Genomic DNA, 25159 nt, shown 5'->3' with positions numbered 1-25159 from the left:
CTATGATAAGTCAGCTGTAATTAGTCTTTCCAACCAGGTGACAAAGTTCTGGTCCTGGTACCCACACAAGAGACTGAGTTTTTCACCCATTGGCTGTGGCCATATGAGGTAAATCATGCTGTGGGGCCTGCTAATTATAGAGTCAGGCAGGAAGGCAGAAGAAAACCTATTCGTACATATCATGTCAACTTGCTGAAACCTTGGCATGATGAGGAGGAGCCACATGTCGCGTTGGTAAACGCAGTTGTGCAGGCAAACAAAGTTGCCATAAGGGACAATCTGTTGCCAGTGCGAGATGACAGACTTAGGAAATGGTTCAGAGAAACCTTAACGTGTTTTCAGAGATACCAGACCGAACCACGGTCATAGAATGCGACATAGTTACACCTCCAAGAGTGGTGGTGTAACTAAGACCATACCGCATTCCTGAAGCTAGACGTGTGGCTGTGAAACAGGAGATTAAAAACTTTTTGGACCTCAATGTCATTGAGGAATCCAATAGCAACTGGAATAGCCCCATTGTATTAGTGGGCAAGCCAAATGGAAGTATTTGTTTTTGCAACGATTTTAGGAAATTAAACGAAGTCTCGCATTTTGACACATATCCTACTTAGATGATATAGTCATCCACTCCCAGGACTGGGTGACCCATCTACCCAAAGTGGAGGCAGTATTAGCCTCACTCAGGGAGGCGGATCTAACCGCCAATCCTGAGAAGTGCGCATTGGCCATGTGTGAGGCCAAGTACTTGGGGTATGTTGTGGGACAAGGCCAGGTCAAACCCCAAGTTGGCAAAGTAAAGGCTGTCAGAATGTGGCCCAAGCCAGTGCAGATGGCCAATCTAAGAACCTTCCTGGGTCTAGTTGAGTCATGTTTTACATGTGTAATAACATGGAATGATAACAGTTTTATTCAAAAATTCCAATAAAAATGCTTATGATTCATGGAAAAAAACTTTATCTCATGTCCCCATATCCTATATACTGAATTGTCTTGATATGTGGTCCCCTATACCTTTACCCATACTTGCCTACTTCCTAGCGGTGCAGCCCTACCACTTCATGGTAGATCATAGGCCAGGGAATCTGCATAAAAATGCAGATGCCCTTTCTTACCGAGATGCGCTCTTCGCAGTGTCAGCGTCACCAAAGTTGGCGATGCTAAGTGGAGACTGTGAGTGGTTTACCGTACTGCAAGACTTGTGCCTTCGAAGATACAACAGCAATGCAAGATTTTTCAGAGTGAGGAATCTGCACTAAGTCTTTCTGTCTTAGGACAGATTATATAGCCACTATGTCAATGAGTAAGCCAAAAATCTGTGAACTAAAATGATGGCTGGCCATTGCCATTAATTCCTGGGTGTGCCATGGGACATGCATATCAAGATATCAAGAGGGACGGAAAGAGGAATTTTGTGCCCGGTAAATCAACTTTTTGCCGTCCCTTCCATAGGGGACATGACCACAGCAGGTTGGTGGCCTCACCCACTACACAGGCAGCCCAGGGCCACTAGGCAGGCCCAGTCCCCGGTACTTTGACCCTGCTCACTCTCTTTGAGCCCTTACATATAATATTCAATCACATGCTCCTGGGTGGCCCCAGGAAATATTACACTTACATTTGTCCTTATAGATAATTTCTGCATGAATATAAGGAATTTCCTATAAATGAAGGTCCTGGATAAGTGGGCTGCCCCATTAAAAAGCTATCTGTGTCTGGATCACCTATAAATAACTTATGGTATAAATGTATTTAAAGGAAATAGTGCAGGGAGCTTATTTATATAATTGCGCATGCACTTATTTTTGATATTGTGTATATTTTGATAAGGGAAATCGTTATTTCTGAGACCAAGGTAGAAAATTTGTTTTTTCTGTTTAACCTTTCTAAAGCAAATGCCTTTTTCTGATGTATATTTCTGATACAATGAGCCTTTGTTTAGAAAGTCTGCTGTGTTTTGTGATGTGGGGAAATGACTTGTTAGAAGTTTATGCCTTTCTTTGGGAATGTGTATTCTGCAACTGTTGGAACAAAAGGTCTAATGCTAATCAGGCCTTCTGATGTGTGAGGTTTCACTTGGAGACAGGAATTTTTAATTTAAAATGTGCTGCTAGATTTCCTGCGTCTAAAACAAAGATGCAGGACATAACAGCATTTCTAGAATTTCACAGATAAGTGTAAATATTGTTTCCTTTGCGATGCATGTAAATCTATGTTTTGGTAAACAGGGTACATCCTGTGTCCAAATCTATATAAAAAGCACCGTACTGTACACTGAAATGTATCATTCTTCTGATTTCATCTGACCTGCTCACTGGTACCTCTATCCAGTGAAGAGCAAATAAATATCTTACTTCAAAGACCTGCTGGAAAACATCTTCAATATTGCTGTATTCCTGTGACCTGCAGATTAGACCCTAAATCTAATCCGTTCTCCGGCTGTCTCTGAGGTTTGGACCCAAGCCTTTCCAGTGCCACCACTCTGCCTGCTACCCATGCAGCCCTGGTCAGTGTGATAGACCAGGGGGGCCCATCCTCAGCTTTCCTGAACCATAGTAAGAGGTCGGGAGTAGCAGCCCAGGTACACTAGAAACAGGGTACACTCGCAGCGCCAGTTACCCAGAAGAAACCCAGAACTGGATGCCGGTAAGGAGTCCAGTAGTCGTAGCACGTGTAAGCCCCTCCTACTGCGGCAAGAGAGCGCATTTGGCATAACGTAAGGGAATGGTGGCAAAATAAGCCCAGCCGGTTCCCAGCAACAACAGACAGGGTGGCATAGATGGTCCATCCTGTCACAATACCTTTTTAACAAAGATAGTGACCTTACTTGTAACTTGCTCAGCATAAAGAAATAATAGTACTAAAAGGAATCACAGCTCCAGTCAGCTCAACGGAATGCCAGGTACCTATAATGATGCAAAATAAACATTTATGTTTATGTTAAAAAATCTTAAACTTATGGATTATATCTTCAACAAACTTATTGCTAAGATGCCTCACGGTATTTGATAGCTGAGGGGTTAATGGCGCTAAATCACATCCGGGAGATTGCCTAATCTTACGGAGAACTGGGAGAACTCCAGGAAATTCCGGGAGAGTAGGCAAGTATGCCTTTACCCCACTACACAAGTGTCATATTGAGGCATGACGGCTGATTGCTATGGAATGACAACTGTTTTATTTGTCCTGTGAATCCAGAAATTCAAATAAAACCATGCATGTGTCCAATGAAAAGAGATGTTAAAAGATTAAAGATCTTTTAAGATATTTCCGAAATTTAGAGTTGTTTATGTAAATTTGACACATTTATTATCATTTAACAACTCCATAAGATAGTCTCCCCCAGCCCTATTACACCGTTAGTTTCTATGGTAAGTGTGTAGGTCTGTTTGTTCTATGCAGTGGTAAAGGTGAAAATGTTTAAATGATAATTAGGCATTTTGAAAGTGACATAGCTATTGGCACTTGTACTTAAAATATAATTATGTTGATGGACAGAATGACATAGCAGGATATGGGATAAACGTTATGCTTAACCGTTAGGCAGGATTATGACAGTCAGCATTCTGAGTTTCATTCTTGTTACCATTTATAAAGATTAGACCCAATTCAAGCTGCCTCTTTAGCTCTAATGAGTCTGGTTTTGTGTGTGGCGGACATTTGTGTACCTGCCTCTAATTTGCTCATAAGTACTGACCATCTGGTTTTGCAACACCTTTTTTGAATTACACATGACTCCTGCTTTCTAGGTGAAAACTGTCAAAGCACCATCACTCTGTGCTCCTTTGGTCATTAATAACTTAATAATTTTAAATTGCTTTTTGGCCCACTTTTAAAACAAGATTGTTTGGTCATGTAAGAAAAATGAGCATATTTATTTTATGTTTCATGATGCAATACATGAACTTGTTCCTTGCTTTCCATTGAAATACTGCATTCTCATCGTGTTTGATGTACAAAATAAAGCCATTTTTATGTCCAACAGTCTTCCCTCACAAAGGAAGTGAATGTTTCTTTGTCTTTCTCTGCCCTGGCAGCCATAAGTATGCTTGTGCTTGTAGAACTACAAGTACTAGCATGCCCCGACTATTCATGGCAGTCCGGGCTTGCTGGGACCTGTAGTTCATAAATGTAATATAGCGTTTCATCTACCATTAACCATTTTTTACCCACCGCCCTGGTTTGTGGGAAGAGCCTTAGTGCTGTCAGCATGGGGATGGGTACCCCTAGGGAGGGGCCCAGAATTTTTTTTGCAGACCCCAACTCTCTAGGGAATCCAGCACAATCCGGACCAGCCTGGGGCTGTGTGTCATTATGGCCTAGAATCAGGGGAACTCCACGCTGTTTGTCCCCCGATTTTCCTCCTACCAGCATTAGGCTGGCAGCACTACAGTTAATATGACTGAGGAGGTGGGGGGCATGCTTTTTTTATTTTTTATTATTATAATTATTTATTTTTTTTATTTTTTTTAACAAGGTGGCTGTATAGTCGCTGGACCTGCTGGCATTGCTGATTTAATGTCCGCTTTGTGACTTTCAACATTTTGACTGTCAGCAATCACAATGTCAGCTACACCCTTCCTCTGTTGGTGGACTCTGTTGTTCTCTCCTAACTGTTATTGCAGTTTTCATAACCTGCTGGTTGTTTCTTGTCTGGAACCTGGAATATTGGGGCCTGTTTGAAAAATGTAAAAGTACATAAAATATGAAAAAACGATTAATAAATGTACACAGTACATATCACATAGTATATGATAGATTTATCAAACCTTTAAAAGATATGCACATTACCCTTAATTGGAGAATGGAAAAACATCCCAAAAATTAAGTTGGCACCCACATCACTCTTCCTCCAGGTGTCCCTCATTTGCTCCAAAATTCTACCACATGCCACTTAGACCTCAGACATGGTCCAAAATAACCCTCAGAATTTTCACTTGACACAAAATGCACCCATATGCATTCAGACTCCCACAAGCTCGCAGATCCCTCATGTACTTCAAAACTCACCCCACATGCCACTCAGACATGCCCATCAGACTTTCCCACATGTCCCTCAGACCTCCTTATATGCCCCTCAGAACTCCCTACATCTTCATCAGACACCCACATGCTATCAGGCCTCTCCGTATGCCCTTTAAAGCCCATCAGACCTCCCCACATGCGCCTCAGGCCTTCCTACATGCCCTTTACATGCCCATCCTCCCAACATGCCCCATACATGGCTTTCAGACCTCCCCACATGATATCAGACCTTCCCACTTGCCCTTTACATTCCCATCAGATCTCCCCACATGGCCTTCAGACCTTTCAACATATCCTTTACATGCGCATCAGAACTTCACACACACCCATTACATGCTCATCAAACCTCCCACATGCATTCAGATCTCCTAACATGCCCTTACATGCCCAATAGACTGTTTGTGAACAGTCACTTAGAGATATACTGGAGATGACAAGATCACTGTTGCTTACTTCTTTTTCAGTTAGTGTAAGGAGGCGGAAATATATAATTGTGAAGTCACCAGGCCTGTCATGAACTCCCCTTTAACTATGCGGATGGGGCTGAGATAGGCTCTCTCCTGCGGAGACTCCCCACATGTTTTCACCCCAGGCTCTTCCATTAACAGATTTGTGGCGCCTATGATCATAAACGTGAACTGCCTCCCATTCACAGACTGTCTGCCCCGGGCAATCTGAGCCACTTACAAAAGTACCCCATATGCCCCATGGATGGTGGCCTGGGCTATAACGCATGCTTGATGTGCTCTCTTTGCCCCTCCTGGGATTCTCACACTCTCTTGAATTTGCACAGGTTTTGACACCCTTTCTGTCCGGTGCACTCTCAGCCTTACTTTGTAGATCTGACACCCTCACTAGTGTCCTCTTGCAGCCTCTTCATTTAACCCTTGTGCTGTAACACCCTCTCTGGTGTCTTCTCTGTCCCTCTGGATCATATTATATACTGCTACACTGCACCTTGCAGCAACCTTATCCATAAGGTCTCTTTACAAGTTCTCTTCTCTCTGTACATGGGGAATCTATGTGGCATATCCTCATTGCTCCATTGATAATTGGCTCCACTGCTATGGCAATAGCCCCCCTTACTTATTGGGGTCCCTGTTTTTCTCTCTATGGGGCTCTTCTTTATTATTATGGGGACTCCTTCCTCTTCTTGTGGCTCTCTGAACGTGGGGACTCCTTCCCCTCTTTATATGCAGCCATGCTCTGAGGTATTGTTGACTCAAATCTGTCCCATTTCACACATATTCTCTCAATTATGATGTACATTGGTCCTTCGTGAAAGCTGACCCTCTCCCAAATTTACCCGGGAATCACCTTTGTTCTGTGTCCCTGGTTATTAAACACTTCTCCTCAGCTCATACCATCTAAGCAACTGTTCCTGGTGTTCTCCTAATGGTCCTAGTGCTGGCGCCATACAGTCAGTTATTGAGAGGTGTGAATAACAACACCAGAGGGGGCATTACACATTCAACTTGCATACATAGCAGTTAGAAAAGAAAAGCTGGACAGGCTGGTGCACGTTCTCATTGCCATCATCCTTTTTTTAACTCTTTGCTGCCCCCTTATATGTCTCTCATTTATGCACCCTCCATGTCTCTCTCATTGTTGCTCCCTCCATGCCTGTCTCATTCCTTGTACCTACTTGTCTGTCTAATTTCCCTCTTACCTCTAGATGTGACAACCATTCTGCCGTTCCGCTACATGCTCCTTGCTGCTCAGGCAGGAAGTGAATATACTTTCTCTCTGAGCACTGGATTGTCGGGCTCATTGGAACACTCAGACAGTGCTCTGATGAGTCTGTGGTGTCAAATTAGCATCACACATTTAAAAGCATCTGGCTCTGTAACCACAGAGCCTCTTGTTTGTGTAAAGTCCCGTACAACGGTTCAGCTATGCCAAATTTAGTACTACAAGCACCAGCATGCCCAAACTGTTAATGGCAGCCTGGGCTAGCTGGGACCTGAAGTGCACTAACACAGAATGGTGTCCTTATTATTGTAAACTCTTGTGTTGGTCAGCATGGAGCTAGTTTGTCATTACGGTGGGGGGAGCTCACACTGTGGGATCCCCTGCTATAGTGCCAACAGTCTAGTGCTGGTTGTATAAAAATTGGGGGGACCCCATGCTTTTTGTCCACCCAACATTGCTACTAACAACCTAGGCTGGCAGCACTAGGGTTAATCAGTTCTGAAGGGGGCACGCGGTTTTTTTTTTTGTTTGTTATTTTTTCTTTAAAATTTATTCCACTGTATTTTGTCAGTTCCGGCAAAAGCACTTAAGCCAGGCCCCTTGCTAGAGCTGAAGATATGGCTGAAGTCTAGCACACTTCTCAGCGCACTGAAGGTTGATGTGGACATGTCTGTATTGGAATGCCCTTACTGTACATTTCCTACGTGAATCCGCTCTTTCCCCACCCTGTTCACTCCACTAAATTGTAGGCTGTAGTAAGTGCCTTTTTCACTCCTAGATTTTCCAGTTCTGAGCATGCGCAGTCTGGCCTTGTACAACGGACTATAACTTCAATTGTTTGCCGCACGCCGCATTGCTTGGCCTTATAAGAGGTAAATTGCACCTTGTTCCCAAGGATGGAATCATACAATCGCAGGCCATATCTAATGAGGGCGTTATCTTGTCAGTGAACATCAGTGCTCTGCTGCATATCCTGTGTCCTTCGATTTCTTGTGTCACTTTTTATTTTCCTTCTATCACTGTTCTCAATGTCATTCTTTAGGGGCTTCTTTATTTGGGTGTTCAGTTCTTCCTCGGTTATCCTCTGATTTTCTCTTTCAGTTTTGCAGTGCTAATATAATTTACAAAAAAACCTACAAAATACTTTATTAAATAATTAATAAAATAAACCAATTAACATTTTAAATAAAATCAACAAATGGGCTATAAACAATTGTAGGATAAAAGAAAAAGAGTGTATGTGAAAAAAAAAGATTTTGGTATGTGGGTTGCTGTGTGAGCAAAATGCACCTATCACGCTAATTGAATCTTCCCATTATCATACAAAAGGAAAAAAGCAGAAAAAGGAGCGCAAATAGCTGCGGATATAATGACAAACAAAGGAGAGAAAAACATAGATCAAAAGTGGCAATGTTTACACTCCTTTGCAATTGTGAGCAGTCCAGCGCGTGTGTCCAGCAAACCTCTCCCTCAACCTCACTACCGCTTACCCTACCTCTCGATGTCTCCATGAGGCCAGGAGGTGATGTGTCCAGGTTGTTCCTCCGAAACTTAACAGTGGACACGTATCCTGTATGTTTTTGACGATGTTTGTGCAGCTTCTCTCGGCAGCGGTTCCTGTTACTATGATGTGCTGGATAGGTCAAAAAGATGCAGTCAGTTCAACGCGTTTCATCCACTGGGGACTTTGTCAAGAATACTCCTGCATTGTTAGAAGGGCTTTTTATTCATTCTTCTTAATTAAGACGAATTCTTGACGAAGTTCCCAGTGGATGAAAGGCGTTGAACTGACTGCATCTTTATACACTCCTTTTTGCAAAGGAGTGTAAACATTGCCACTTTTGATCTATGTTTTTCTCTCCTTTGTTTGCCATTATATCTGCAGTTATTTGCGCTCCTTTTTCTGCCTTTATCTTTGCCATCTAATATAGGAGCTGCAGTGCTATTGGAGAGAGCGCTTAACTTTAACATTTTATATCATACAAAAGGAAACCGGCTCATACAGTGCAATAGGAATCAAATAATTAAATACATGAAATAAATATGCGCATTAATATAAGACATAAAGAAAAAACTAACGGAGTGGCAAATACTGGTAGACGCATTAACATATGTTACACAATGAAAACTTTGTCAGGAAGACTCATAGCGGAATATAGTGAAACAATAACTTTTTATTACTTAAATAAGAAATATTCCAGGACTGTCTTATCAATATTGCTTCAATTGATCGTAGTCTCAAAGGTTACAAAATCTTCTCCTATGTTAAATAGTTAATTAAGGTTAATCATTACTACAGACAGCATGAACACCTACCAGAGTACATGAAATGCTACAAATAGAGGAAACATGTTACTTTTCTGGAACCACATTTTCTAACAGGATCTTATATTGCCTTTGGATACTATTTATTAATAGCCTGTATATTTTTTGGATTTCAATGATAGGTAAGAAACACAAATCAAAGTGAGAAAATTATTTAGAAAACAGAACGTAGGGATTAAGAGTTTAGAGAAAATAGCATAAAAATGTAGCAAACATAATAGAGTAACATTATTATAATATCAAGAATACTTTTTGGCTGTATAATTAGAATTTTTATGTACTGTACACCAGAGTATAAATTGGATTAACAGTGCTTTATGCATTTCTTTAATAGTCAAATTATTGTTCAAATAATGAAGATATACTGCAATAATATTGTTTTGTAAATATTCATATCATTCATGATTACATTTTTCTAAATAATGCAAATAAATGATCAAGTGGATGCTGTTGTATTGTAGGAATACAGTTAAATGTTCTTCTTATTTAAAAGATATGTTTAATTTAATCAGATTGAGTATGAGCAAACTTAAGTTATCTACAAAAGTAGTTTAAGCGTTGTTTAATTATTTGATACTTGACAGAATGAATGATCTGTTAAATGAACGTTAATTAATGTATACCTATATATTAGTGGAATAAACATTAGAAAAGAAATCATGATGTTTTGCTTTCACCTATCTAATTGCATTTTTAGCTTGGTACCATTAATATGTTTATGTTTCTAATTTTCAGGAGACCCTGACCCTCCTTAAAATATTTTTAACTTCTTAGCACAAGAATATATAAATGTCCATTTCCAGACGGGACATAATGGCAGATTCTGTGGAACATAAATACTTGGTGAGAAGACCTATTTATTCTGAGGATTCTTTCAGTGCTGACCATGAAATATTGGATAGACATCACACCACAGTAGTGGACCACCTCAAACGGTCATGTAGGTAAGTACAAGTTGGCTTTATGACTCAATGCTTTCAGTCAGAACCTTTTTAGAAACAAATGCTGAATTTTATTTTGTGAAATAACTCATAAGAGAACTGACATTGAACCATTCACACCTTCATTGTTTCTAACTGTCATGTATCATAATATTCCTAGGGCATCTTAGATCTCTAATTTGCAAAGATGCTGCTGTGATGTGATTACACTACCTGCATTCAAAAACTCATCTATATTTTATTACATTTATGATTTTTACATGATCATTTTATTTATGTATTGCATTTAGCATGATGTTCATTTCATGGACAGTTGTTCTTGGCAATCGCCGCTTGTATTAATGAGTTACTTTCAACAAGAACTGTAAGTGTAATATAAAGATATACAGTATTTTCAGCAAGAATTTCTAATGTTAAAAAGAAGAGTGGCTTTCAGCAAGCTTTGCTACTGGAAAATAAAAAAACAATTATTTGAGCAAGTTTGATTAGTGTTAATTAGAGAGGGGATTTCTACAAACATGTACATGGAGAGGCACTGTAGTGTAAAATGGAGATTTTGATTAAGCATAACTACTGTAAAAAGTTGTTTTCAGCAAGCACAGATAATATATATGGATAGGTCATTAGTAGTGTGAAATGGAGCTGTTTCAGCAAGAAACAATTTCTGTATTTCATAATAAGGAATGTTCAAGCATAAACCCAATGACTTATAACGGTCCAGAGCTGGCTTTAAATCCACTACAATGATATAGATCACTTGGAACTTAAACACATTAACCTTTGGAATTCTTCACTCAGTAAACATGTGGAGACCAACCTGGTATTTACTACTGATAACTCAATGTGACCTTCAACCTCCATCCTGTATAAACGGTTTTAGATTATTGGTATACTATAAATAGGTGCAGTCAAGTGTATAACGTTTTGTATCTATTGTCATGTGATATTAACAAAGCCAAAAATCATATTTTCAAAAAGCATTTAATTTACCTATATATGATTCTGCACTTCATCACCTGCTATTAAAATTCAGCCAGGTAAAGGGGATCTATAGAGGGACATATTTCATCATAATAATCAATGTTTATTTATGTAATGCCACAATTTTCTTTGCGCCTGACATAACTGACAATAAAGACCCATAAAAAAGTAAGCATAATAACAGCACATGGGTACAATTGAGCAGATTAATAAATGCATGGATATGACTAACAGAACAAATTGCAGGCATACAGGAAAATTCCACAATAGACATGGGTACAATTGAGCAATAATAAATGCATGACACACTAATCTACATTATTATTATTATTATTATTATTATTTTTATTATTACTATTATTATTATTATTATTTTTATATTATTATTATTATTATTGCTATTAATATTTATTTATAAGGTGGCACATGAGGTCTGCAGTGCCGTACAGAGGGCATACAACAAGACAGTACATGGTATAACAGTCCAATACAGTAAACAAATAACACTACATCTCACTAACAACACAGCTACTAATAGCCTGGAAAAAAAATTATAGGTAATGAGAATAGGACGGAAGAGGGTCCTCCTCACTAGAGCTTACAATCTAAAAGGAACGGGGCAAACAAATGATTGACACATGGGGTGAGCTAATGTAAGGGGATCTGGGGACAAGAAGCAAGATGGTGGAATGGATAAGAAGAGGACTGGAATGCTTTTCTAAACAGGTTTCAATGTCCGTTTGAAGTTATACAGGCTAGGGGATAGTTTGAACGAGGGAGATCATTCCAATGGTGGGGGGCAGCAAGGAAGAAATCTTGAATAAGGGAGTGACCTGTGGTTACCAGAGGGGAGAAAAGGCGACAGTCATTGGCCGACCAGAGAGGGTGGGAGGGAATATGTATAGAGATGAGGTTGGAGATGTAGGGAGCAGTGGAGTTGGAGAGGGCCTTGTATGTGCAGGAAATGAGGAAAGAGTGAAGGAGAGGAAATGGTGATCAGAGAGCGGAAAGGGAGAGTTGGAAAAGCCAGAAAGAGCACATTGATAGGAGAAAACAAGGTCAAGGGAGTGACCGAGACAGTGGGTGGGGGAAGAGGTCCATTGTGAGAGGCCAAAGGAAGAAGAAAGGGCAAAAATTTTGATGTATGCTGAGTCTGTGAGGTTGTTAATTTGGATGTTAAAGTCACCTAGGATGATGGAGTGGAGGTCTGAGGCATGGTAGTGGGAAGCCAGGCAGCAAAATTATTAAGAAATTGGGAAGGAGGACCAGGGTGTTACAAGCCGCTGTGGTGTCTTGAGTTATGGCGGCTCGTTGTTTGCTTGCAGGCCATGTCCCGGCCGTCGTCATGATGACCGGGACATCACTGCTTCCTTGTCCTGGCTGTCACCAGGGCAATGGCCGGGACACTCTTTGAATCAGTGCCGCGTCCCAGCATTAGGGATGCGTGCACAATAAGAATTAATTAATTATTAGCCTCCTGTGGCTAATTGCAGACATGGTGTCCTGGTTCCTGATTGGTTCATTCTAGTATTTAAGGCAGAGAGGGCTTAGCCACCCTGCTGTGCATTTGCTGACCTACTCTGTGTATCTGTGGATACACTGCTCAACTTCTGATTGACTCTTGTTGTGACCCCTGACTTGTTTCTGGACCCTGTTTGTATTCTGATTGCCCTGACTTCTGGCTTTGTTATTGGATATCCCTGCTTGCTGCCAGCCATGACCAATTGGCCTGTCCCTGATTTTTCTACTTGCTATGGACCCCTGACTGCTCCTGACTATCCGCGTCTGTCTTGGCCACCCGCTACAGTATTGCATATAAGCTTCCACTACACTAAGAGTTAAGACCTGGGAGCAGGTGGCTGCTATAGGCGAATACCTCTGTCTCCTGTTCAGGAAGTTTATGTCAATAGCCATTAGCCGTAACACAGGGGGGTGGTAGATGACTAAGACACAGAGGTGGATGGGGTTGAAGAGACAAATAAAGTGGAATTCAAAGGAGGTGAATGAAATGGAGGGCTCCGGTGAGATGACATGAAAGGTATTTTTCTCTGGTATTCCATCCCTGACCTCTCTTTTTCTTTCCTCTCCCACGTGTCTGACTGACATTCTGTGACTTTTATTTGGATGGCTAAACGCTACCTCAAACTCAACATATCCAAAACCGAGCTTGTAATATTTCCAGCTCCAGTTGTCACATTCTCTACTTTTGATCTCAAAATTTATAACATATCCCTCTCCTTGAACACTATCTAGGGGTCATCGTTGACTCCTACCTCAACTTTGCTTCCCTCATCCAGTCACTCACACAATCCTGTTGTCTTCACATTTACAACAGTACCAAGGTTAACACTGATCAGACTCTTGTAATCTCCCACCTTAATTACTGCAGTCTCCTTCTCTCTGGCCTGTCTGAGAGGTGTCTGTCCACTCTAAACTTTGTTCTGAATGCGACATCACATCTAAGTTTACTCTCCCGATGTTCCTCTTCTGCTGTGAATCTCTGCAAAGCCATCTATTGGCTAACTTCAATCCAAAATGCAATTCAAGCTGCTTACCTTAACCTAAAAACCTTTAACACCTCCCCCTCCTACATCTCCAGTCTTGTTAGGAAATACTCCCCTGTATGTTCACTCCATTTTGCTGATAACCTTCGCCTGTCCTCCTCTCCAAACTCCACCTCAAACGTCCACCCGCAAGACTTCACCTGCACTGCATCCTACCTTTGGAACTCTCTGTCCTGCCTGACTAGATTCACCCCCAACATAAAGTCTTTCAAGCACTCCCTCGGAACTCACCTCTTCATATTTGCCTACCCTGCCCCACTGTCAATCACCGGACGGTTAGTGCCTCTGGTCTGGTACGTGGCTCTCTCTCATTCCTGCCAGCGCCTGTCCTAAGCCGCGGCCGTCCGCCATCTTGACTGGATTGCGCATGTGCAGGAATCTTGAACTTAAAACCTTGCTTTTAATCCTATTGGTGAATCAATCACCACTCACTATTTAAGGGACCTGTGTCCTTAGTATCGTTGCCTGTTCTTGGTTCTCTTTCCCTGGAGACTCCTAGGTGTTTCCTGTGTTCTGCTCGTGTGATCGGTTTTGCTGTGGACAAGTCCTCTCTGCTCATCCGTGGTAAACTCACTGGACGGGATTGTCCGATAGACTTACAACCTGGCAAGAACCCTCCTAGGGGTCGTGTATACCCTCTATCGTTACCAGAGACTCAGGCGATGTCTGACTATGTCAAAGAAAATCTCCATCGTGGGTTTATTCGGCCATCCACCTCTCCCGCTGAAGCGGGGTTCTTCTTTGTTAAGAAGAAGGATGGGTCATTACGACCTTGTATAGACTATCGAGGCCTTAATGCCATTACCATCAAAAATCGCTACCCTATCCCGTTTATTACCGAACTGTTTGACCGCATCAAGGGAGCTCGAATATTCACTAAACTAGATCTTCGTGGCGCCTACAACTTAATTCGGATCAAGGCCGGAGACGAATGGAAGAGAGCTTTTAACACCAGGGATGGACACTATGAATATCTAGTCATGCCTTTTGGGTTGTGTAACGCCCCAGCTGTCTTCCAGGGATTCGTGAATGAAATCTTCCGGGATCTGTTGTATGTTTGTGTCGTCGTCTATCTGGACGACATATTGATTTTCTCGCAAGATCTGTCCTCCCATCAACAGCATGTGGCAGAGGTCCTTTCTAGACTCCGAAAAAATTTACTATTCTGCAAGTTAGAAAAATGTTCCTTTGAATTATCCCAGATTCCATTCTTGGGATATATTGTTTCTGGAGTTGGTCTAGAGATGGATCCGGAGAAAGTCAATGCAGTGCTGCTTTGGCCCCAGCCAACTACTCTCAGGGCGATTCAACGCTTCTTAGGATTCGCAAACTATTATCGACGCTTCATTCAACGTTTCCCCCCCCCATTGTCTTCCCAATCGTGGCTCTGACCCGTAAGGGCGCCAATACCAAGCAATGGTCGGCTGAGGCACTTCAAGCATTTCAATTCCTTAAGAAGGCGTTCTCCACCGCTCCTGTTCTTCGACAACCTGACGTGACCTTCCCCTTCTTCCTCGAAGTAGATGCTTCTAATATTGGACTAGGGGCCATTCTATCCCAAAGATCAGAACAAAGGAAATTCCATCCCTGTGCTTTCTACTCCCGAGCTCTTCTACCTGCCGAGAAGAACTATACTATCGGGGATAAAGAGCTATTGGCCATAAAAGTGGCTTTAGAGGAGTGCAGATATTTACTGGAAGGGGCTCGTCACCCCTTGACTATTTTTACTGACCACAAAAATCTTCTCTATTTACAGTCAGCTCAATGTATGAACCCCCGACAAGCAAGATGGTCACTTTTTTTCTCTCGCTTTGATTTAATCATAACTTTCAAACCGGCTTAAAAAAATAAAAAAACTGATGCATTGTCTCGGGCGGTTGCTGCTTCCGCTGACGTTGAATATTGTTTTGACCGTCCTATATTGGATCCTAAATCTGTGAGTTTGGCCACTTCTTCCACCAATGTATTACCATTTTGGAAAACCCTTGTGCCACCACCTCTGCGTAAAAAGATTTTGTCGTGGTATCACTCCTCTCGTTTCAGTGGACATTCTGGAGAACAAAAAACACTAGAGATTCTCTCTTGGAGCTATTGGTGGCCCTCCATTAGCAAAGATGTCAAAGAATTTGTGGCTGCTTGTGACATTTGTTCCCAATTTAAAACCTCCCGTAGAACTCCGGCGGGCCTACTCCAACCACTACCTATTCCTTCCAAACCATGGACCCATATAAGTATGGACTTTGTCACTTATCATCATCATACCATCCTCAGTCGAATGGGCAGACCGAGAGAGTCAACCAGGATTTAGAGACTTTCATAAGAATGTTTTCCTCAGCCAACCAGGACAATTGGGTAGACTTGCTTCCATGGGCTGAATTCGCCCACAATAATATGTATCACGAGTCATCTTCGAAAACACCTTTCTTTGTGGTATACGTTCACCATCCGTCTCTCCCAGAATTTCCTAACCCTCCCTCCCACCCAAGTTCCTGCTGTGGAGAATTTATGCCAGAGATTTAAAACTATCTGGTCTCAGGTTAAAACCTCCCTGAAGAAGGCATCTTCCAGATATAAATTTGCTGACAAAAAGAGGCGAGCAATTCCACCACTCAAAATTGGAGACCGCGTATGGCTTTCTACCAGGAATATTCGCCTGAAGGTTCCTTCCATGAAGTTTGCCCCACGTTATATCGGTCCATATAAAATCACTCAAGTGATTAATCCCGTGTGTTTCAAGTTGTTATTACCAAAGAACCTTCGGATCTCCAATGCCTTCCACGTTTCATTACTCAAGCCTCTCATCATCAACCGATTCTCGGTTCCTCCTTCAGTACCTCGCCCAGTTCAAGCTCATCAAGAGGAGGAGTTTGAGATTACCCATATACTGGATGCCAAAATCTCTCGTGGAATCCTTCGCTTCCTGGTGCATTGGAAGGGTTTTGGCCCTAAGGAGCGCTCTTGGATCCGCCCAGAAGATCTCAATGCTCCAGCTCTTCTAAAGAAATTTTATTCCAAATATCCGGGCAAACCCGGTTTCAAGTGTTCTGTGCCCACCTTTAAAAGGGGGGGTACTGTCACTCACCGGACGGTTAGTGCCTCTGGTCTGGTACGTGGCTCTCTCTCCTTCCTGCCAGCGCCTGTCCTAAGCCGCGGCCGTCCGCCATCTTGACTGGATTGCGCATGTGCAGGACTCTTGAACTTAAAACCTTGCTTTTAATCCTATTGGTGAATCAATCACCACTCACTATTTAAGGCACCTGTGTCCTTAGTATCGTTGCCTGTTCTTGGTTCTCATTCCCTGGAGACTCCTAGGTGTTTCCTGTGTTCTGCTCGTGTGATCGGTTTTGCTGTGGACAAGTCCTCTCTGCTCATCCGTGGTAAACTTGCCCGCTACAGACTACCTCTACTCCGCTGCATGCCTACACCTGGACAAGCCTTATCTGCTCTTCTGTGGTAAACGTACCCGCTATAGACTGCTTGCCATTCCGCTGCATACCTGCACCTGGACAAGCTTGCTCTGCTCATCAGTGGTAACGTACCCGCCACAGACTATTTGCTATTCAGCTGCTGCCTGCATTTGGACAAGTCTCCCTTGTCCTCCTGTTTAACACCAAAACATAAAATACCAACTCCCAATTCAAGGGCCGTTCAAGTGGTGGGCTTTACAAAACAAGGCAGAGTTTATCCCCAAAGTGGGCATTTTTGCATGTATTAAAAAGGGTAACCAGAATGTGCAGTGATTTTTTTTTTACATTATAGGCACCTCAGTAAACCCCTGCTAAAGCAATGTAATTGAGTGTATTTCAAGTCAGTGATATCTGCATGTTTTTCTAGGATTCTAAAATAGGCCCCCTTTTCTCAGAATTTCAACCCTGTGTTCCAAGATTTCTAAGAATGACAGACAGTTTTCCCACCTACTGGTTTTTCAGTAACATCAGTTATGGAGAGATATCTCACTGATATCACTGACTGTATTTTTATGAAATGACTGTGGGTACAAAAAGAGGTAGATATATTTTATAATGGTCTGTATTATATAGTAACCATTAGAGACATAATATAGTATTCTATGGCCACCAATATAGTATACCTATAGTAGCCACCATAGCTTTGGGTTTGAATTGTATAGTAAGCACCTAAATGAGTTCTGCTGTGTACTACTTTGTTTGTTTTGTATGTTTTCCCTAATTCCCAGTATCTGTATTTATTCTGTTTATATGGATGAGATAGTTTATTCTGTACAGATCTAGCAATAAGTCACACCACCCTTGATCTGTGTAGGTGTCCTTTTTTTTTTTTTTTTTAATCTAAAATCAGTTCTGGGGCTCTGAGTTGAATGCATTGTCTAGTGGTCACCTGACAATGTGCTGTGCGCTGCTGTATGTTGGCCACAACAATTGGCTCTGCAATGTATACTGGTAATGTGTGGCTGCATTAATTATAGCTCTATATATGCTATATATAGTAATTTTTTAAAACTTTTTGGCCCAAAAAAGTAAAAGAAACCTGGTTATCTAATGACAAATATGTTGTTCACTTAAAGATAGAATAAACACAAAATTGAAATTGTTTTAAACTGAAAGGAATCTATTCATGTATGCAAAAGTCATAGTTTGGGGACTGCAATCTCAGATTTTCCTGAATGGGTGTTTCCATAATGGTCTCCATAAGAATGGGCACACAGGGGCGCATGCAGGATTGTTAGGGTTCCCCCCACCGAAACAAAAAAAAAAGAAAACCAAGAGAGCTGCTGGAAGCGTCCACGGCGGTGCTGTATAGTACAGTGCCGCTATGGGGGGCATATCGTTAGCGGAGACCCAGAAACCTCCCCCCCTCCCCTGCGTGCGCCACTGGCACACATGCTAAGACCAAGGAAAATAATTTGGTAACAGAAAGCGTGATATGTTGAAACAATGTGGCCCTCTGTTTTAAAAAAAGATACACATTTTTGCACCGTGCCTGCCATTTGTAAATGCCCCCACTAAGAATAATTGAAACATAATAATGTAGAGTTAGCAGGAAAACAACAATCTAAATGTTCTCAAAATTATATTGATTTTATAAAGTAAAACTATTTATTATTATTTTTATAAAATAAATTTAGTATACAATAATTTCTAATATATTAACTAACACTAAAAGAATATATTTTGTTGATAATTCTCACTTAATACAATATCTGTTTGTATTGCACTAGAGTCTAAGATCACTGTTGTGTGCAAAGCAAACATGAATGATTTTTCCTTTCATTGCAGTTGTTCCTCAAAGAAAGTAAAAAGAATTGCCTTATCTTTTTTCCCTGTTATTTCCTGGCTTTCCACTTACCGATTCAAGGAGTGGATTCTCAGTGACATCATTTCTGGCGTTACCACAGGGCTTGTGGCCGTGCTGCAAGGTGTGTTCACAGTGTGATTTTCAATAGCTAATATATACCATACTTGTCGACTTTCTTCAGCTCACTTACGGGAGCCAGCCAGTGGAGGGGGGCGTGAGGGGGACGGGACGGCCAAAATCGTGTCCTTTTGGGCCCGCCCCCTGTGACATCATGACGCAAACACGTCATTTGACAGCGGGGGGCGGGGCCAAATGCCGCGATTCACCGGGAATCGCGGCATTTGGGATCTAATTCTGCCCACTTCACTAGGAAGTGGGGCACTTCCTAGTGAAGTGGGCAGAATTCTGGAGATTGCCACACTCGCTCGGGAGTCCGGGAGACTCTCACAAAATGCGGGAGTCTCCCGGACATTCCGGGAGAGTTGGCAAGTATGATATATACACCGATCAGCCACAACATTAAAACCACCTGTGTAGGCCCTCCTACTGAAACCAAATCAGCTCTGACCCATGAACGTGTCCTGTGGTATCTGGCACCAATATGTGAGCTGCAAATCCTTTAAGTCCTCAAAGGTGGGGACTCCATGGCTCGGACTTGTTTTTCCAGCACAACCCACAGATGTTTGATTGGATGGAGATCTGTGGAATTTGAAGGCAACAAATTCCACAGACAACAAAAAATTCCTTCGTCATGTTCCTTAAACCATGCCTGAAAAAGTTTTGCAGTATGGCAGGGTGCATTATTCTGCTGAAAAAGATCACTGCCATCAGTGAATACCATTGCATGAAGGGCTGTCCTTGGTCTGCAACAATGTTTAGGTAGGTGGTACATGTCAACATTCACATGAATGCCAGGACCCAATGTCTCCCAGACAGGGGTCAGCATGGGTAATCCGACTGGTCTGTGGCTATGCACTCTGTGTTCTAACACCTTTCTATCATAGCCCGTATTACCTTCAGCAATTTGTGATACAGTAACTCTTCTGTGGGATTGAACCAGACAGGGCTAGCCTTCGCTCCCCACGTGCATAAATGGGCTTGTGACCATATAGCTAGTTCATCGGTTGTCCTTCCTTGGACCACCTTTGGTTGTTACTAATCACTGCATATCGGGAACATCTTGCAAGACCTGCCGTTTTGGAGATGCTCTGACCCAGTCGTCTAACCATCACAATTTGGTCCTTGTCAAGGTTGCTCAGATACTTACACTTGCCCATTTTTCCTTCTTACAACACATCAACTTCAAAAACTGACTTTTCACTTGATGTCTACTATATCCCAACCTTTGACAGGTGGCATTGTAACATTATAATCAATGTTACTAACTTCAATTCTCAGTGGTTTTAATGTTGTGGCTGATGAGTATATGTACGTAAGTATTGTAACCCCACCAAGTAAAGCTTAGAGACAAATCTTTTTATCATATCCTATTTATTAGTATGCATGTTTTTATGATTATTTAATGGTAAGACTGCTACTGGGACATTACAGCCATTAGAATGTAAGCACTCCCGAGCATTGCCTTCCTATTTTTTCCTGCCCCCAATACCCTCTTGTTTCCAACCCTCTCCTCTTCATGCTATCCTCCTCCTGCTTTACAGTATTATGCCCCTTTTATGCCCTCTGCCACACAAATACCCACTATGCTACCTGCTATCTGCTACCCATGTTATCATGAATTGCCTTTTGTAATGCTACTGGTACTGTCAACCTAGTTATATTACATTATGCTCCTTGTGTTATGTTTACCCTTGTTCTGTCATGCTACTTGTGTTATGTTTACCCACATATATCATGTAATTTTACTGGTGTTAAATTTACTCTTATTTTACTGCTGTTCTATACGGCGCTGCTGAATTTTGTAGTACCCTATAAACAATAATAATACTACTAATAATAATAATAATAATGGTAATAATCCCAGCCAATTTAATTACTGCATTTATTCACTCAGATCAATGAACAGGAATCTTGGGTGGGTAAGTTTATGTCCGTGACCTTGGACATACACAATAAAATCTTTTATTAATGGCAAAATATGAGAATGCACCTGTACCAACCTCACTGATATATCAGTGAACACACATTTTCTGCTTTGGGAGGCGCACCCAGGAAATAACTGTGGACAACCATGCTGGATTGTGCGCTAAAATGGAAATGCGCATGCTGAAAAAAGTAAAAACTGGACTTGAAATTCCTGACTATTACCACTTCAGAAACAATCACTTAAAAGTTGAACTTTTCACTTTTCTTCTAAAATACTGTCGTGAGAGTAAGGGAACGTTGGCACTCTTTTCATGAGTCACATTTGTAGCATCTAATGTTGGTACAATCACACCTAAAATACACTTTCCTATATACAATACCTTAAGGGTGAACTATTAAAATTTTTGGCTGATTACAGGTCCTTTTAGAGTGTCTAAAAGACAGACAACCATTTCAGGAACACCTCCCAAGAAACTCAACAAAAACCCCCATGAAGTTAATTTAAATATATTGCCCAGCAAAATTAGTGCATTTGAGTGCATAATGAGATGTGTTCCTGTATTGCAGATAGCTAGGAACCAGGAGCAGGCTGGCCAGGGAGGCAAGGGGATATTTTCCCCCTGAGCCGGTCCCATAGTGGGCTGCTTTGGGCTGAATCACTGGGCAACCTGCATTTTTTTTCCATTAAAATGTTCGTAATAGGCTGTGGAGTCGATTCTTGCCCCCTGGGCTAAAATTTGCCAGCCCTCCCCTGCTAGGAACGCCATGATCTGCCAAGCTCCTCTCTTCAGGAAGAGCAAATGTTGAGCCATATGTGCTTCCCATCTCAAGAAAACAAGAATAGGTGCATGACTTCAGAAAATGTTTCCTTAAAAATTAGATTTTTTTTTTTATTCATAGAGCTTTTCTAACATGTAATATTTTTAAAACAATATAGTTACTCTGTATGTTTCAGGTTTGGCATATGCTCTTCTTGCCAATGTTTCCCCTGGCTATGGATTATACACAGCTTTTTTCCCCGTTGTGGTCTATTTTTTCTTTGGAACTTCCAAACATTTATCTGCTGGTAAGTTATATTCAAAACATATTTTGCTGAGATGTGATGGCTATTATTGGATACACACACACACACACACACATACACACACACACACACACACACACACACACACACACACACACAAACACACACAACACACACAACACACACACTTATTTATTTAAAGTAATCATTTTTGTAGGGCCGTTTCCTGTTGTAAGCCTGATGATTGGCTCCGTAGTGGCTACTCTTGTACCTGGTGACACCATGGGCAGTGGAAACTCTACTATTACCAACGCCACTGCTGAACAATTGCTAAATGACCAACGAATAATCGTGGCGGCATCAGTAACTGTCCTGGTTGGAATTATTCAGGTCAGTATATATCAAAGAACTGGGTTATTTTTTAAAGAGGAACTCCTTGCAAAATTAATTTAATATCCTAAAATACCTTCCACACAACTACTAATGTAGGGGTATTGAAACACGTTCTCTATAATAACTAAGCACTCTTTGGCAACATATGGCAATCTGATGCATAAATTTGGTTTTGGCAGAACACTTCCTATCCAGATGTGTACTGCCAACTGTAAAAGTTTGGTGGAGCAGGAATGATGGTCTAGGACCTTTTCATGTTTTGACCAGGGCCCCTTAGTTCCAGTCAAAGGAATACATTATGCTATAGCATACAATGTCTTTCTAGAGAATTATGTTCTTCCAACACTTTAGTAACAGTTTGGGGAAGGCCCTTTCCTGCTTCAGCATGACACCGTACACACAGCGAGGTCCATCAAAAACTTGTTTCCTTGATTTGGTGTAGAAGAATTTGACTGGCCTGCACAAAGCCCTAACCTCAACCCCACCGAACACTTTTGGGATGAATTGAAACACAACAGACTGCAAGCCAGGCCTAACATTCGTGTCCAACGTCACTAATGCTCTCGTGGCTGAATGGATGTGAATTCCCATAGCCATGTTCCAAAACATAGTGGAATGACTATCGAACTCTATATTATTGGAAATTGTTTAGGAATGGGATGTTCAACAAGCACATATGTATGTGATGTTCGGGTGTCCGCATACTTTTGGCATGTAGAGACCCTTGTTATTACTTGTTGGGAAGCAGAGAGTCAGGGAAAAATCCTTTTTGTAAGGTGTGCCCCTTTAATACACACCTCATGTGGTGCCGAGTTTATAATATAGATCAAAGAATTAACAGGCCATGCATTGCCTATTTCAACATTTAATACATGTGCCATGCATTAAATGTTGAAATAGGAAAGTAGTCATGTTACGGAGTACTACTTTACTGAAAATGAACTAAACACTTATAATAATAATCCAGCAATAGCAGTTGAAAAAGTAAAGTATTGTAAATTCAATAAACATAAGGCAAAGTTTAACTTCAAAACATACAATACCAACTGTCCCAATTCAAGGGCCATTCAAGTGATGGACTTTACAGAACAAGGAAGAGTTTATCCACAAAGTGGGCATTTCTAGGTGGAAAGTGGAATCTTCTTGGTGGAGTTTGTGCGGATCAGGGCTTATTTTGTCCTTATTCCATGTTGGGAGGCATGCATTAATGTTTTATTCCTAACACGGATAATGTGCTTGCTGGTCGTTTTGCCAATATACTGTATGTCTGTATTTCTATTACATGATAATGCAACACTAATAACATTCTGACATTCTTGTTTTTTCCAGTTAGCATTGGGACTCCTTCGGGTTGGCTTCATAGTCATCTATTTGTCAGAGCCCTTAATTAATGGTTTCACAACAGCAGCTGCCATTGAAGTCGTGGTGTCGCAGCTAAAATATGTTTTTGGCGTTAAAACCCCATCATTTAATGGGCCACTTTCAAACTTTTATGTAAGTAATTTCTGTATATACATATATGTTTCTTGTTCTGAATCATACATTTACCAAGAGAGCTTCATGGTATCACGTCAAGCCTACTCATATAATGAAAAATTCTGCACTTAGTGCAGCACATTATTTTAACCTTTTCACTTAGTGATTCTCATTTCCATATTACACATAAAGGGTCTGATTCATGTTCAGACGTATGTCCATTTGTGTAGTGTATCTTCCGTGAAATAGCTCTACGCATGCTCAGAAACGGACCCTACACCAAGAACGCAATTGCATGCAATTAATTTTCAAATGCAAACACTTATGACTGCAAACAGTTTCAGGAGTGGAACAGGGGTGGGGACGGGCGGAACAGGGGCGGTAAGGGGTAGGCTAAAGTAGGTGTACAGTAAGGGCATGTCAAGAGTATCGGGACGCAGATGCGTTTATAGTAAGTATACTTGATTTCAGCCATATCATTCGCACCAGCTACAGGGCAGTTGTAAGTGCCGACTGTATTAAAGGTCGAGTGTGGAGGCAATATGTTCCCTGATGTATATGGGAGAAACTCACTAATGCGATGTACAAACTTGCACACTACTTTCTTTTATTTGTCCCTCTATCCAATTCATCGGCAGATGTACATTTATGCACGACATGCATTTGTATTGCCAATCCACTGGCAACGTACAGTCGTGCAATTCCCTACTTGCACTTATATTTTTTTTTTATAATTATCATACACTTTATTAAACATTTGTATGATGCTGTATATATATTTTCTGTATGATAGTGCCTGATTTGAAAACCATATACAACATACTTCAAAGGTACTTATGTACATTAGTACACATTTTATTAACACAAATAAACACACCCACACACAAATTTTTCATAAACCAATAATTTTTTTATAAACATCTTTTTTTGAAGAATTTTAAAAAACAAGCAATCAATCAACTCTTTTAAATACCAAACACTTATAAATAAATTAAAAAACAATCTCTTTAACGGTTCATAGAAAACAATATTTTTGCATTTGCATTTGTTTTTTTAATATTTTTACTAATTCATGTGCTGGTGAATTTACAATTGCAATATTATGACATTTTGAATACAAAACATAGCTCTATAGGTGTACTTTGTTTTCCCAGCTCAGCAGAGTTCAGAGGCGGTACATAAAGTGAAACTCTCTGGAATCGTTCATAATATTTGTAGTTATATTTATAATACTACATAGTAGTAGCCAGAGGACTACATTTTTGGAGGCACATGCAGATATATTGGAGGGGGGCGGGTGATTGCTTGGCAATAAACACTTATTAGGCCAGGGATTTCAGACACTTGTGATATGGCAAGGTTTGCCTAGGTCTAGCATTAAGGACACATTAAGGAAAAAAGGCTTTCTGAGCACTACA

General features: G+C 41.1%; 1 protein-coding gene across 2 annotated transcripts in view; it reads left to right on the top strand.

The window, feature by feature from the left end:
- LOC142152309 (chloride anion exchanger-like) overlaps positions 1-25159 on the top strand; it is a 141307-nt gene that overhangs the window by 75074 nt on the left and 41074 nt on the right. For both annotated transcript variants that reach the window (XM_075208821.1, XM_075208822.1), the window contains 5 exons: positions 9778-9986; positions 18784-18923; positions 21804-21914; positions 22090-22262; positions 23595-23759. In XM_075208821.1, coding sequence (XP_075064922.1) covers positions 9832-9986; positions 18784-18923; positions 21804-21914; positions 22090-22262; positions 23595-23759 — 744 coding nt within the window. In that variant the 5' untranslated portion in view covers positions 9778-9831. The remainder of the gene's footprint in view (positions 1-9777; positions 9987-18783; positions 18924-21803; positions 21915-22089; positions 22263-23594; positions 23760-25159) is intronic.

The sequence above is a fragment of the Mixophyes fleayi genome, chromosome 4 (assembly GCF_038048845.1).
Source record: "Mixophyes fleayi isolate aMixFle1 chromosome 4, aMixFle1.hap1, whole genome shotgun sequence".
In the NCBI taxonomy this organism is placed as follows: Eukaryota; Metazoa; Chordata; class Amphibia; order Anura; family Limnodynastidae; genus Mixophyes; species Mixophyes fleayi.
Note: the sequence above shows the minus strand (reverse complement) of the source record. Positions and strands in the feature narration are given on the sequence as shown.